The sequence below is a fragment of the Spermophilus citellus genome, assembly GCF_964194105.1.
Source record: "Spermophilus citellus genome assembly, chromosome: 10".
In the NCBI taxonomy this organism is placed as follows: domain Eukaryota; kingdom Metazoa; phylum Chordata; class Mammalia; order Rodentia; family Sciuridae; genus Spermophilus; species Spermophilus citellus.
The window spans coordinates 45,017,051-45,032,878 of NC_138197.1; the positions used below are offsets into that span (position 1 = coordinate 45,017,051).

Here is a 15,828-nt window from a genome sequence, read left to right on the forward strand (position 1 = left end):
TCTTATGAAACAAGGCTCAGACGTTGTGTTTTTGTTGTTTTAAAAAGACAGAAATCAGGGGCGCGGGGATTATTTCTCCGGCTTTGAACCGCGCTCCGGGCTGCCAAGCCTTGGGGCAAAGCCCTAGGGGCAGGACGCGCTCGGTTCGATCCCGGAACCTTCGCGCCGGAGAGGGGGCGGGCGCGCGGGAGGGGAGCGGGGAGGGGTCTGCGGCGGGGCGCGGCGCCGCTCGCCCATCCCCCGAGCGCGCGGCTGGGCGGCCGGCCGGGCGAGGAGGATGCCGAGGCGCGGAGACGCGGGCCGGACCCAGCTGGGGCGGCAGGTCGGGCGCCGCCCGAGGGGGTAGGGCGCGCGCGGGGGCGCGCCGGGCCGGGGAGGCGCGCTCCGGCCGCGCTCACTCCGCGCTCCCTTCGCTCGCTCGCTTGCTCTCTCCCTCCCTCCTCCCTCGGCAGCCGCGGCGGCAGCAGGAGAAGGCGGCGGCAGCGGCGGCTGGGGATCAGACATGGCGGCGGATCTGAACCTGGAGTGGATCTGCTCCCTGCCCCGGTCCTGGACTTATGGGATCACCAGGGGCGGCCGAGTCTTCTTCATCAAGTAAAGATCCGGGGACGGCGCGGGGGCGCGGGGGCCCGGAGGGGGCGGGAGGGCTGGAGGCTGGCGAGAGGGGAGACGGAGCCAGGGTCCGGCGTCCTCAGCCCCTCGGCTTGTCTCCGCGCCCCACTCACGCTCGGTCTTTGCCCCTTCTCTCACCCCTGCAGTGAGGAGGCCAAGAGCACCACCTGGCTGCACCCTGTCACTGGCGAGGCCGTGGTCACCGGACACCGGCGGCAGAGCACAGGTAAGGCGGCGCGCGGCCGGGCCGAGCGGAGTTGGGCTCCGCCGAGGGGCGGCGGCAGAGCCGGGCCGCCCGGCGCCCGGGAACCTGCCCGGAGCCGTGGCCGGGGCGGCGGCGAGGTGGGGCGGCGGCAGGTAGAGGGGCCGCGGGGGGGGGGGGGTGCCGCCGCCGGGAGTTCGCTCGAGTCTCTGGGCGCCTCTTTCTCCTCAGCCTTTCATCACCACTTGGAGACGGCGCCCTCTTTCTGTGCCCTCTCTCCCATCCCAACCTGGACGCTCCCCGCGCCCCTAGGATGGCCGACACCCCTCTCCCTGAAACCTGGAATCCGAGTTTTCCCTCTGCGCCCACTCCTAACTCCCGCCGCCCCAGCAGCCTTTAGGAAGTGGTTGCCCACCCCCAGCCCTGCAGCCCGGACCCTGTCGCTTGGCCGCCACATCCTCGCCCTGTTCCCGGGAGAGCTGCCTCCTACCGTGCAGCTTCCTTGTCTTAGGTGGGACTTGTGGGAGGTAGGTGGCTGTTGGAGGAGGAGAAGAGTTCGGGGGTGCTGCCATCCTCTCAGTGACAGGGAACAGCTCGGGAAACGCTTGGCGCGTTCTTTCCTGCCACTGGGGGAGCAGCCGGAGCCCGAGGAGGCGTTCTCAGCCGCAGTCGCCGGCGATCCAGATCCAAAGTCCTCGCGGCTGCACGGAGGTTTCACAGACCTCCTGGAGGCGGTGGGCGAGCCAGGGGTGGCCCGCGTGTGGGCATTTGGGCCCCCAGTGGCAGGGTGTCGGCGGGGAAACCAGTTTTCCAGGTGGCTTTGGTAGTTTGCTTGGACGCTAAACGTGAGTTGAGCTGGAGAAGGGCTTTTTGCAATTTCAATGCCGGTCTGGCTTTCTTTTGCCATTCTTTGTTTACATTCGTGGAACTTGTTGGTCTGAAATAAAACATGTGTTCTTCTGGTGATTGGAAAGGCCTGAGAACAGCTGGGGTCGAAGGTGAGGCTGGTTTTAGCAGACCTTCAGAACTGCCCTCCTAGGTACTTTGTCTAACTCCGAGATTCTGTGAATCCCTTAAAGTTGCCAGGATGTCTAACAAACCTGCCTTTCCTATTAAACGCTTAGTGAAGTGACTAATGTGTTCAAATTTGCAAAAAGGTGGAGGAGGAGGAAAGGGAAAGCTGGTGTAGCAAGCATGATGAGGTTACATTTTTAGGGCATTTCTGACTAATACACCGTCATATTTTTTAATTCCCCTGTGCAGTCAGTCTTTGGCTTCGGTATACCTGTTCGGTGTTTTGCATGCATATTCAAATATGGTGGTCACATTGCTTGTATGGATAGTAACAAATGTACTTGATTGAAGCCTATTAGATAATAAAAAATATATTTAGCTTGATCATCCGATGGAATTATTCATGGTTATTTTGGTTATGTGTATCAAATATGTTTCCTAATCACCTCCACAGATTTGATAACGTTTGACACAGAATTTTTTTTTCTCTTATGTGATTTCTCATTAATGTTTTTCTGGTTTGGTTCCCTTTGCTTGGACTCTGAATTTTGTGCCCACATTAATGGATTATTTCCGGGAGGTAGTAGTGATTAAATCCAAACCACTTGTCCTTATAAGTAATATGTTCTCAGGAACCATTCTCAAGTTTATTGCTTGAAACTTCACATCTGTTAAAGTCAAATATATAGACATACAACCATGGAAGTATTCAGTATCAGATTTTTTCCCACTAATTAATTACTTAAAAAGTTATTCCTTCTCATCATTGACATTTCCTAGATGAATTCATTTATGTGGTGGAAAAATAGGGTCTTAAGTATACACGTTACACCTAAAAGAGGCAGGCATTGCCTGTTACGCACAGTTTTGTTTTTTTACTAACCATAGATGGGTATTTTACCTAGGATTGGAAGGTTTCTTTTTGCTTATTTGGGTGCCAGAAGGCTTCTTTCTACCCTAATGATTAAGAGATATAAAATCATATTAGATAATCTCTAACATTGCTTCTGAATTTCTGGTGGCTTTAAACTTGAATTGTCATCTTCCCCAAAGTGATATTATATTTGCTTTTAATTTTATTGCCAGTTCAACACTTATTTTTTAGTTGTAAACCTACTGAAATGAAAATAGCTATAATCATGATAGAGAATAATTTAAATAGATTAAAACTTATTGTGGTAACCCACTGAAGTAATACTGATTATAATTATATGTTTTTTAGATTTGCCTACTGGCTGGGAGGAAGCATATACTTTTGAAGGTGCAAGATACTATATAAAGTGAGTTTTGTTAACTTTAATTTTTTTCTTTGGTAATTCAAATGTTGTGATTAATCTTCAATTGAGTGGTTGTATGTCCAGATATGATCATGATTTTTAGGTTTATAAAACGTACCTTGTTTTATATAGTGTTGAAAATTTGAGAGGAAAAAAAAAAGGCATTCATGGTTTTTTTATGTTATTTACCTGCAAATTCACTGATTCATTGTCTTGAAAATTAGATCATTTATGGCCACAATTAGATTTTTTGTTGCTTCTGTACATATTTCTGGATGATAAAGCATTGCAGTCTTGTCTTTACCTGAGTGATACTTGAAAGTTTTGGTCCTCGATTGTTTGCAAAGAGATACCAAACAAACAACAAAAATTTCTTTGAGTTATATTGCCATCTTTATTTTTTTAAAAAATAAACATGTTCATGTATATTTTGGCCAGAACTGTTAATAAGTAGCTAAAGCAGTGTAAAGCTAGGTACAATCTGATGAAGAATGACAAGGTGGAAAGTAAAAACAAATAGCAGTAAATACTGAATATTCCACAAACAAATGTTGGAGCAGTTTCTGATTTTGCTTCAGGTAATTTAAATGTATCCAAGTCATTGTGTTTTACTAACATATTTATGTTTGAGTAAAAGGCTTTTATAAAGCTTGAGAGCAAATATGATTAGTCAGTCCCAACCCTAAACAAGTTCTATGGAATATTGAACTAATTTTTCTTCAAATTTATCTTGGACAGATAAAATGGTGAAGTTCAACATTATATAGGAAAATTTTAATCATTCAAGGGAAAATAAAGATGGTTTTGTCTTTGTTCTAAATTAGAAACTTTAAGAAATTTTTTGGTAATTTTGGCTTAAGGAGGTGAGTTTTAAAACAAGCTTAAACACAAGATTTGGTGGAGATTTTGGTAGTTTATTAGTAACAGATACCTAGCTAAAGGTGCATTTGTTTCATTGGTCCTAGTAAGTTATTTTTACCATTGACATTTTTAAGATCAGGCCTTATTTCTACTAAGTTACAATTGTATGGTTCTTCAAGTTTTTTAGAAGAATATTTATAAAAAAGATCAAGGGATATTTATAGGTATTGGGAATGCTTGGTTTTGAACATAGAAATAGGGAAAGCAGAAGTGAGATACAGGAATAAAGTATTTTCATGGTGTGGTCCTTATATGGATATTTTCTGTTAAATTTTTATTTGAAGATTATGCTACACAATGTTAAATGACTGAAAAAATGAAGACTTGAGTAAAGTGCAGTCTAGTGGTTGTTTTTCTAGTGATTGTTTTCATCCTGAATTAAAGTGGGTTTGTATTTCCATGAAAGGAGATGTTTCCCCCTTTTTTTGGATATAGTGATATTCTGAAGAAAAGACAGTTTTTTGATTTTCATTTTTTCAATATAATTTTGACTACTGTATATTAAGCCTAGCTGATCTTATAAGAGTGGAGGTAACACTTCCAATTCTCAATATTTTAATTTCTGTGAGTATGCATTCTTGAATAATTTTTTTTGGCAGTAAAAATGTTATTTTGTGTAGGATGAATAGGTATTTTTTCTAGATGTTGATGGTCTTTAATTTTATTCATTTATTTATTTATATGTGGTGTTGAGAATGGAACCTAATGCCTCACACATGCTAGGCAAGCCCTCTACCACTAAGCCACAACCCCAGCCGCTGAATAGGTATTCTTTAATTGAGGTGTTATTAATATATTAATATGTAATTAGGAGATATATTAATATAATTGAGATGTTATTAATATTAATAGGTATTCTAATGAGATGTTGGAAAGATTTGAGTTTTTTTGTTTTACTAGCTATTTTGATTAGATTTTCTTTTATTTTAACTTAAACAAATTAGGATCTCACCTGAGTACCAAGCCTAAGTAAGTTGTTCAGGAAAATTAGGACAGAATTAAGAAATTATTATAATGATTTTACTTTAAAGACATTTTTTAAATTAGTGGATTTTAATCATGTGATATTAATAGCCAGTAATTGTATCCAAAAATAGCTAGCAACACATTTGTATTATGAGAGGAATAAACTTCTTTTAAGTAAACTACCATTTACAAATACACGATTTACTACATGTTGTGTGCTACTGCTTTGCCTTTCTGAGTTATGTCAGAAGACTAATGTTTTTAAAGATTAGTTAAATCTCCAATGTAGGCTATAATTTCCTAATTTTTTTTCTTATACTATTATAACCAATTAGAGATGCTTTCTCTTTCTAACATAGGGGGCACTGCTTTTATCTTAAACTTTACAGTTTACAGAAAGTTTTCACTTACCAAGTTTGAATCTTAATTGTATAAGTGGTTAGGAGGATTATTGTTTTCATTGTTAGAACACACAATAAAACAACAGAAACATGCATTTGGATATCAAGAAGAGATGATATGGGAAATGGAAAGCTACTTATCTTTCTTATGCTGCTTAACTGTTTCATCTTCTCTCTTTAAGCTTTGGTAGATAACTACAGATACATATGAAGTATGTAGTGCCAGAATTTTGGGAAACTTCTATTGCTGCTTTTTGTGCTTACAATTCCTTGTAAAGTGTTTGTATCAGGGTATCTTCCTGCAGAGCTTCATGGAACAGGTAATAGGGCTAATGTCAATAAAGGACCTGATCAGAGTAAGATTTGTATAGATTTTATGGGTTGAATAATCAGTTTACTTTATACACTTTAAAAAATTGGTTCTTTAAGTTCACAGGTAACAGGATATATGATATAGAAAATATATTTACTTTGCATTTATTTGGCAAAAAATAATATAAAGTAATTCTTTATCTTAAAGCTAAGTATTTAATTATAATACTTTGATTTTTTATAAAAATGCTAATTTTTCAATGTACACTAAGCCAGCCTCTAAGTTATTTTATTAGGTGTGTATGTAAATACATACACACAGAGTTCTAGTTTAATCATTGGGTTTCTCTGTAGCTTTTTAAAACTTAAATTCATACTAGTTCAGGAAAAATGGTGAAAATTATCAGTGAATTTTGTAGCTAATTAAGTATAGCTTTAAATATTGCATATTCTTAGTGGAATTCAAGGAATAACCCATTAAGTATGGAAGTTGTTTTTTTACATTAGAAAGTTATAAAGCTTTCTGCTTTACAATTTAAAAGTGTTACTTAAAGACTCTAAAGACACATCCTGGTAGCTTGAAATGCATGTGTCCTTAACTGTTCTTTTGTGCTTCACAGCTTTACAGTGGTTAAAGCACCCAGTAAATCCTAAAACAATGCTCTCTGAATAGTGAGGAACTTTGTTTTGATTATTTAAAGGTTATTTTCTTATGTGGCAGGATTGAGGATCAGAACAATAATTGCACAGTGGTACGTGAAATTTGTGAGGTTATGTTTTTATACTGATTATTTCTAAACTTAATTTAAGTCCTGAAAAGTGAACTTTTTCTTAGATATACAAATATAATAGTATTTAATTGTGACTAATGAGATTTCTTTGATGGCTGAAACCTAGTGTGTACTAAGAATTCCAAAATGGTGGTTCCATTCTGAGTTTTCTGAGGAATCTCTACTGTTTTCCAGAGTAGTTGCACTAATTTGCATTCCCACCTGCAACGTATGAGTGTACCTTTTCCCCTAACATCCTTGCCAACATTTATTGTTGCCTGTATTCTTGGTAATTACTATTCTGACTGGAGTGAAATGAAATCTTAGAGTAGTTTTGGTTTACATTTCTGTAATTGCCAGAGTTGTTGAACATTTTTTCATATATTTGTTGATCGGTTCTGTTTCTTCTTCTGTGAAGTCTCTGTTCAGTTCCTTGGCCCATTTATTGACTGTTATTTGTTTTTTTTTTTTGGTGTTAAGTTTTTTGTGTTCTTTATGTATCCTAGAGGTTAATGCTTTTATGGAGATTCCTTAGAAAACTTGTAATAGAACCATTTGACCCAGCTATCCCACTCCTTGGTTTATACCCAGAGGAGTTAAAATCGTACTGCAGTGATGTGGCCATATTATTGTTTATAGCAGCTTAATTCACAATGACTAAACTATGGAATCAATCTAGGTGCCCTTCAATAAATGAATGGATGAAGAAAACATGATTTTATGTATATATAAAATATATATATATTAACAGTTCATGGACATGATGTTTCTTTTTCATATTCATGACAAAAGAGTTTTGGATTATAATATATAATCCATTACATGTATTAAGCATTTTGTGCTAATTTATAAGCACATAGCTATGAACAATGAATTATGAAAACCTTCAAGATATTTGTAACATACAGAAAAACATTCAGAGTATTAAAAAGGGGAGATGATGTAGGGAACGTGACTGATTTAGTGCTAGCACTTCAGCATAGTGAAGTGCTTCACTACAGCACTTCATCACTGTCTTGTTATGTTATTTTTTGTGTGTGTGTATGATGAAACCAAAGCTTAGAGGTTAAGCATCTATATATTAAAGATCATAAAAAATATATTTTTTAATGGAATATTACTCAGCTTTAAAGAAGAATGAAATTATGGCATTTGCCAGTAAATGGATGGAGTTGAAGAATATCACGCTAAACAAAATAAGCCAATCCTCAAAAAACCAAAGGCTGAATGTTTTCTCTGTTATGTGGATGCTAATTCACAATAAGACGTGGGGTGCTAGGGAAGAATAGAGTTACTTTAGGTTAGGTAGAGGAGAGTTAGGGAGGCAAAGGGGTAGGAAGGATAGGAGAATGAAACAAACATTATTACCTTATCTACATATATGACTGATATGATTCTACAACATGTCATCAGAAAAATGAGAAATTATACCCCATATATGTATGGTATATCAAAATGCATAAATGCATTCTACTGTCATGTATAACTAATTAAAACCATGAAAAAAATTGCTTAAAAAAGAACTCCAAAATACCTGTGATGATGGAATAGTCACTTAAGGTTGTTAGAGAAGAAAAAATTTCTGTTTGTTCATAGGTTGTCACATTTTGTTGGGGGGGCAATAGATACCAGGTATTGAACACAGGGCCCTTAACCACTGAGCAACATCCCCAGTCTTTTCATTTTTTTTATTTTGAGACAGGGTCTCACCAAATTGTTTATAGCCTTGCTAAGTTGCCGAGTAGGGATCCTCCTACTTCAGCCTCTCAAGCTTCTGAGATTACAGGTGTGCACTACCACACCCAGCTAATTTTGATTATGAATGAAACATACATAAGTGCTATAAGAACTTTAGAATATACTGTATATCTGATATTTAAAATTGTTTTGTCATTTAGTACTATTATGATCAGATTTTGATTACTAGAGCAATAAAGTAATTTTTAACAGGGGCTGGGGATGTGACTCAAGCAGTAAGTCACTAGCATGGCATGCGTGGGGCGCTGGGTTTGATCCTCAGCACTACATAAAAATAAAATAAAGATGTGTCCACCGAAAACTGAAAAATAAATATTAAAAAATTCTCTCTCTCTCTTCTCTCTCTCTTTAAAAAAAATAATAACTTTTAACAGTTCATGGACATGATGTTTCTTTTTCATATTCATGACAAAAGAGTTTTGGATTATAATATATAATCCATTACATGTATTAAGCATTTTGTGCTAATTTATAAGCACATAGCTATGAACAATGAATTATGAAAACCTTCAAGATATTTGTAACATACAGAAAAACATTCAGGGTATTAAAAAGGGGAGATGATGTAGGGAATGTGACTGATTTAGTGCTAGCACTTCAGTGTAGTGAAGTGCTTCACTACAGCACTTCATCACTGTCTTGTTATGTTATTTTTTGTGTGTGTGTGTGTGATGAAACCAAAGCTTAGAGGTTAAGCACCTATATATTATAGATCATAAAGCTTTAATATTAGTCACTAGCATTCAAATTAATATATCTAAGCTAAAATCCCTCTATATTTAAAACTACAGGGTAATATAAGTATATCCTGTGATATATATCCCTCCGTAAGTTGTAAGTTGGTTGCTTGGGAGGCTAGTGGTGTATTATTTCATACAAGTACAGGGTTGAGTATACCAATCCAGAAATGAATACTTCTTTAATCCCCCAGAATCTGTTGGCTGGTATCAACAGAGTGTTGTGATTTGGTAACTCCTTTCTGTTCACTAATAAATGCCATGTGTTGTTATAGGGGCTTGGGAATATAAAGGGGATACCCACCCAGCAAGTACCCTGCCTTCCTGCTGGAGCCTATAGAAATATGGGCATTAAGACAAAAAGTGGAACAAACAAGTAACTTAAAAATGATGTCTTTGTAAACAAAGTATAATGTGTTATGCCAGATTATGAAAGTTTTCCATAAATCACCATTACAGTGGAAAGATGCATTTAAAATTTCAAGGTTTTGTGTGGTTTCTTGTCATGGTGAACTTCATTACAGAATTACATTCCCCTTCTTTTAACTCCAGGACCACTGGTCAGGTCCAGTTCTGCTCAATATCCTAAACTTATAGTTTCTGTGATAGAGCTTAGTACATGGCATCTAGTCTGCCTCTAAATAAGTGCATCTGTGACAGTGGTTCAGGCTTTTACTCATTTAAGGAGTTGATCAAGATAGAACAAGAGGGGCTGGGGCTGTAGCTCAGTGGCAGAGCACTAGGCTAGCATGTGTAAGGCACTGGGTTCGATCCTCAGCACCACATAAAAATAAATAAATAAAATAAAGACATTGTGTCCATATACAACTAAAACTAAAACTAAATAAAACAAAACAAAAAAAGATAGAACAAGAGCATTCTCCATAACTCAAATGTTGTTGGAATTTGGGAACACTTTCTGAATTTCCCATGTAACCTTCCCCTCTTCCCAATCTGGATAGACTCCTGTCTTTCTTTTTCTCAGAGTTGTATGTTTAGGAAGGGTGGGAAGTGAAGAGTAGAAAAGACAGAAGAGTTGAAGAGTTGGAGACCACCTGATATATAAATATCCCTATATACCCACCTCTTTCAATCCTATAAAAGATAAGGAATTTCTTAGTATTTGTTAACAAATCCACTTCTTCCATGACCTGCCCTTCTGGTAGTTAATGTAGCAAATGCAGGAATGATAGGCAGTTAGGCATGCTATTTGGAGACATGTTTGGGCTTCAAAAATTAGGCAGGGATATTTTATTTCCTTCTAGGCATGCATTATAGTTTTTTGTTGTCTTTATATAGCATTAATTACATAAGGGAAGGTTTTTAGGGAGATTTTAATATAGTCAGCATGGATTAGATGGGCAAACCTAGAATCTTAAAGCGACAACTGAGTCTGTTGCCATAATGTGAGCCTTTGTTGCTTGAACCAAGTTAGCAAAAGCAGCAGGAATGTAAAGGAAGGAGGCCATTGATCAAAGATTAAAGAGGAGTTGGCAGGCTTTAGGAGTCTTGCTGATCAAGGAGGTTGACAGAAAAAGAGGTCAGAAGGTACCCAAAACAGGAATGGAGGAACTTTAGATAGGGCAAAGGGGAGGAAGGAGAAAGGAGGGTGCAAAGGGGTAGGAATGATGGTGGAATGAGTTAGACATCATTACCCCAAGTACGTGTATGAATGGTGTGAAAATACTTTGTGTACCAGTGACTTGGGAAATTGTGCTCTATATGTGTAATATGAAATGAATTGCATTTGCCATCATGTATAACAAGTTAAAATAATAAATAATTTTTTTAAAAAAAGCTACCCAAAGCCTTTGTGTCTCATTGGCTACAAGAATAATAGTACCCTTGACCAGAAAAGGGAGTGGTTGGTTGGTGCAGGGAGGAACTCTTGGATGGACATTTTAATGGTGGTTTTGGTTTTTGAGCTGCTTACCTTGAGAAGACATAGTATTATTTTAGATGCCTAATATCTGGATTTCACAAAGGATTTGGAAGATTATCTTCTGTGTCTCTCACAAACAAGCAAACACAACTCAACTTCCCTCTCCTCCAAAATCATATCTCAGCTTCCTAAGTGACCATCTGCTTATATAGAGATCCAACCTGAAAATTACATATTCACTTAAGTAATTATTCATTTACAAACTACTGAGTATTTGCTATTTACCTAGTGCTTTAGGCTTTATCAATTAGACATGGACCCCACTCTTTAGGTGCTTATATTTTATTTAGTGTGAGGAATAGTAGTCAAATAATCACTCTAAATATAGAATGATAGACTGATAAATGCAATGAAGTATAAAAAATGTTTTGAAAACATATACTGAGAGGCCTTGACCCTATATGAAGTGAGTGGGAAAGGCTGTCTCCTAAAAATGAGAAAGTTCTGAACTCCCATAGAGTGGGTTAGAATAAAACAATGTAAAGTCATCTGGTATCTGTTCTTAGCTAGATACAACATGCCAATATTGGCAAACCCCTGGAAATGTGTGATTAGATCAGAAGGCCTAATTTGCCATAGGAAGTTGGAAAGCAGAAGAGTAAGGAATTAGAGTTCTTCTGTTCCTCTCCTGTAATATAATGTACAGTGCTGAAGGCCAGGAAAAACAGTGAACCTGAAGATGTGTAAACTTCAGAGAAAAGAAATGATGGTACCAGTGATCTTCAAGGAAGCTTTTGGACTTAATGTGTAGAGGGAATAGTGGAGATATGGATGGTTTAGACCTAGACCTGGGAGAATGAAGAGAAAGTATTGAATTCTGAAGGAGAAAACATAAAAGCCAATTCTACCCTAGCTGTCCTGAGCAAGGGAGGTTGTGGAAACCAATATAAGACAAGTGGCAGTAGAAACTGAGAGTGATAGAAATCTCCCCGTGCTTTTATAGTAGGCCAGGGATTCTCTCTGTTGCTTTTGAAGTTACTGGCCTCTTCAGGAATAATTTCCAAACACTGTTAGTACTTACATGATGCTATCAAAGCTTGCTTGTTGTATATGGGGAGTAGTTTTCTTTTTTATGCCCCTATTTCTTCCAGATGACTTAGATTCTTTACAAGTATTATTTTTCAAATAGTCATGGTCCAACCAGAGAGAGAGAGAATAAGGAGATCCCCTTGCCTAATTTTATAGTACAAAGACATTATATAGGGAAAGTCACCTGTTAAATTTTATAGAATTTTTTTCTCTTGAAAATTCAACCATTCTACTACATTTATTTTGAAAAAGCTATTCCATCACAGAATATGGATGGAATAGCTTTTTCAAATACAATACAGATGACTTGTTTTTGCGGTGGGGGGCATGTATTGGGAATTGAATCTAGGGGTACTCTACCCTTGAACAACAGCCTCAGTACTTAGAGCCATGCATCACTGTACCGGGCTGGCTTTTTAAAATTGTGTATATTTAAGTTGTACACATGATATCTTAATATTTTACTGCAATAAAGCAAATTAACTTATCATTTCACAGGTGTGTGTGTGTGTGTGTGTGTGTGTGTTATGTAAGGGCACCTCAAATCTACTCTAAGTAAACTTCCAAAATACATTAAAATACTAATTATAGTCCTCATGCTGTATATTAAATTCCTAGACTTATTCATTTTATGTAACTGTGACTTTGGACCCTTTGATATACATCACCCCCCTTTCCACTTCTTTTGTTTTTAGCTTCACATATAAGTAAATTCTTGCAGTATTTTTCTATGTCTGGCTTATTTCACTTTGAAAAGTGCCCTCCATTTTCATCCATGTTGTTGTAAGATGCAGGATCTCTCTTTTTAAAGATCAAATAATATTCCATCACATTTTCTTTACCATTGATTTTTTTTTTAATTGCTGGGGATTGAACCTAGTTCCTTGTGTATGCGAGGCAAGCACTCTACCAACTGAGCTATATCCCTAGCCTCCATTCATTGATTTTTGAACACTTAGATTGTTTCAAATTTATTGGCTGTTGTCAGTAATGCTGCAGTAACAATGGGAGCAAAGATATCTTTACAAGGTACTGATTTTATTTCCTTTGGCTAGATCCCCTGCAGTGTAATTGCTGAGTCATATGACCATTCTTTAGTTTTTTAATTTTTGAGGAACCTGCGTACTGTTTTCCAGAATAGCTATACCAATTTATATTCTTACCAGTAATTGTATAAGGATTCCTTTTCTCACATCCTTGGCAGTACTTTTCTTTTTTTTAAATGAGTAAATACCAGAATAATTCCAAATCAAGTATTGAGTTTATGTTTAATGTGTGTACTTATTTTCCAACTTGTTTTATGATGTTCAGTATTTTTTCCTTGTTATAGAAGTATTCGTTTTATTGTAAAATTTGTTTTTATTTTGGAAAATACTGGAGAGTATAAAGATGGAGAAAATAAAAGCACCCATAGTATTGTTTTGCAGAAAATTTTGAGGTAGTTGCATATATATTTTTAAAGATTAGGTTGTTACTGCTACAACTCTGTCAGATTCTGTTTTCACTAAAGTTATATTGTCTATCTTTGAATATTTATTTATTTATTCATTAGAAGATTTTTAATAACTCTGTTCTGTCTTATGGATATATCATAGTTTAATCATTCTTCTACTTTTACATGGCTTTGTTATTGCCAACTTTTTGCTTTGAGAAAAAAGTATAGGGACTGGGGATATGGTTTAGTAGTAGTGTGCCTGCCTTGCTTTCATGCATAAGGCCCTGGGTTTAATCCCCAATACTTAAAAAAAATTATATTAACATTTTTCTATCTTGTATGCATGTCTGCTTCCTAGAATTGGAATTGTTGGGGGAAAAATATGAACTTTGTTTTTATTGTATTTTTTTTTTTTTTCACAATGTTGGGTATCAAACTCAGGGCCTCATGTACCTTAGACAATCACTAGCCTACTGAGCTATTTCCCCAGTCCAGGATATGAAATTTTTAAAAGGTTCATTCCTCAACATTTTGCAAAATTGCCTTTTAAGATATTTGTGTGTATTTATGTTCTCACTTTCATTATATGAGAGTGTATGAAAGTGCCCCCCATTTTTTCCTACCTGTACTAAATGCTCTTGATTGAATAGATGAAATTTAGAAGTAACTGATGAAAAGTCTGTATGGATTGTTACTCATGATTCACATGGTTCAGAACATTGATAAGTCTTTGAGCTATCTCTTGCTACGTAAGTAATTACTCCATAACTTAAGTGACCCAAAACTATTTCTAATTTCTCACTTTTGTTTAAGTTGACTGGGTTCAGGTGAGCTATTCTTCTGTTCTGCGTGTGGTATAGCTAAGATCAGTTCTTGTAACTATATTCAGTTGGAACTTGGTTGAGGCTGAAACACCTCATGATCTGTCATCCCTCAGTCACCTATTGTTAGTTTTCTTATAGCATGACAGTTGACTTCCAAGAGGAAACATCCCAAGAGGAGAAACCTCAGCTACAAGTACTTTTGAAACTTGTGCTTACATCATGCTTGCTCATGTCCTATTGGCCAAGACAAATCATGTGGCCAAGGCCAAAGTCAGAAGTGGAAAGAGGACTATAAAAGGGTGTGAATACCAAGAAATGTGGGTCATTGCATGGCAGATCGTTAAATGGACTCCTAGAGATGTTACATAAATTTCAAGTAGCATTGCATCTTTGATTGATTAACAATAACTATGTTTGAAGTGAAATATTCATAAAAATTTGGAGACAGCTAAATCAATATGAAAACACATTGTGATAAACTAGGTGTATGTATGCAAATGCCTAGGTGAGGAGGTGGTTATACTGGTGTTTTTATGATCCCTCATTTAGTATCTCTGCATTTTTATCATAAAACCACAAACCTGTAAAAAACAACTCATGAACTTGCATGAAAGCCCAAGTATTTTAAAAACATTTTGAGTATGCTTTTGTTCATCCTCATTTCACAAAGGGTGATAGAAGATCCCAATAGCCAGTATTTTGTGCCAGATTAGTTTGTAAAATACCTGTGTTTACATCAGAACTGCCATTTCCCATTGCTGAATGAAAAAGCTATAGCAGAAGATTTTAGTATCTACATTAGTGATTAAGATGTTAGTGCCCATGTGTCATATGTGTGGGTAGGTACATGTCTCACATAGGTGTATATTTACATGTATAAGACAGACACAGAAAGAGAGTGAGTGTGAGGGTATATATGTGTGTGTAATTTGAGGTGCTTAAACTGGATTGTCTTCTTGACCTTTGGATTAACTCTTGTGGGTTAAATAATTGCTGTCAGTGGCAATCTTTGAGTAAGAGTAGCCACTACCTTCTGCAATTCCAAGGGATACTTACAAAAAACAAAAATGTTCCTATTCCTCCTGCTTTAGCAGTGTAGAGTGGTCTTTCATGAGTTTGGCAGCTGCTCCATACTCTGCTTCACAAGAGGTTTTTGGTAGTTACTCCATACTCTGTTTTACAAAAGGTTCCAAGTATCAACAGTTTAGTGTCCATCATTCTGCTACCCTTTCTTTGTATTTATACACCCATACTTACATAAATATATTTTTTTAACAAAAATGGATCATCCTGTATGTATCATTCTCTTATTTTTTTTCTTTTGGTTTAATAAATAATCAGATTTTTCATAATAGTAGAGATTAGAGATTAGCATCATTCTTCCAAAAGCTATAAAGTATGGTTTACTCACACATGCCCCATTATTAGACCTTTAGTTTTTTTCTTATTATTTTCTCAATTTCTAACAGTGGAGTGAATTTACTCATAAACTTCATAGTCATGCAAATATTTTTATAAAATATTTGCTATGCTGGGTTAGGCTATATATATATATTTTAGATTTTAATAAATATAGTAAAATCCTGCTGAATAGTGTAAAGTCTAACAAAACAAAAAAAATGTTTTGT

At 37.3% G+C, this 15,828-nt stretch overlaps 1 protein-coding gene across 9 annotated transcripts in view; it reads left to right on the plus strand.

The window, feature by feature from the left end:
* The first annotated feature begins 229 nt into the window (after positions 1 to 229).
* Positions 230 to 15,828, plus strand: part of PLEKHA5 (pleckstrin homology domain containing A5) — a 253,380-nt gene continuing 237,781 nt past the window's right edge. For 4 of the 9 annotated variants that reach the window (XM_081310688.1, XM_081310693.1, XM_081310686.1 and 1 more), the window contains exons 1-3: positions 232 to 594; positions 759 to 838; positions 3,051 to 3,108. In XM_081310688.1, the coding sequence (XP_081166814.1) occupies positions 503 to 594; positions 759 to 838; positions 3,051 to 3,108 (230 nt within the window). In that variant the 5' untranslated portion in view covers positions 232 to 502. Of the gene's footprint in view, positions 595 to 758; positions 839 to 3,050; positions 3,109 to 15,828 lie in introns of all 9 variants that reach the window. The other 5 variants (XM_081310690.1, XM_081310689.1, XM_081310691.1 and 2 more) reach the window with 2 other exon arrangements.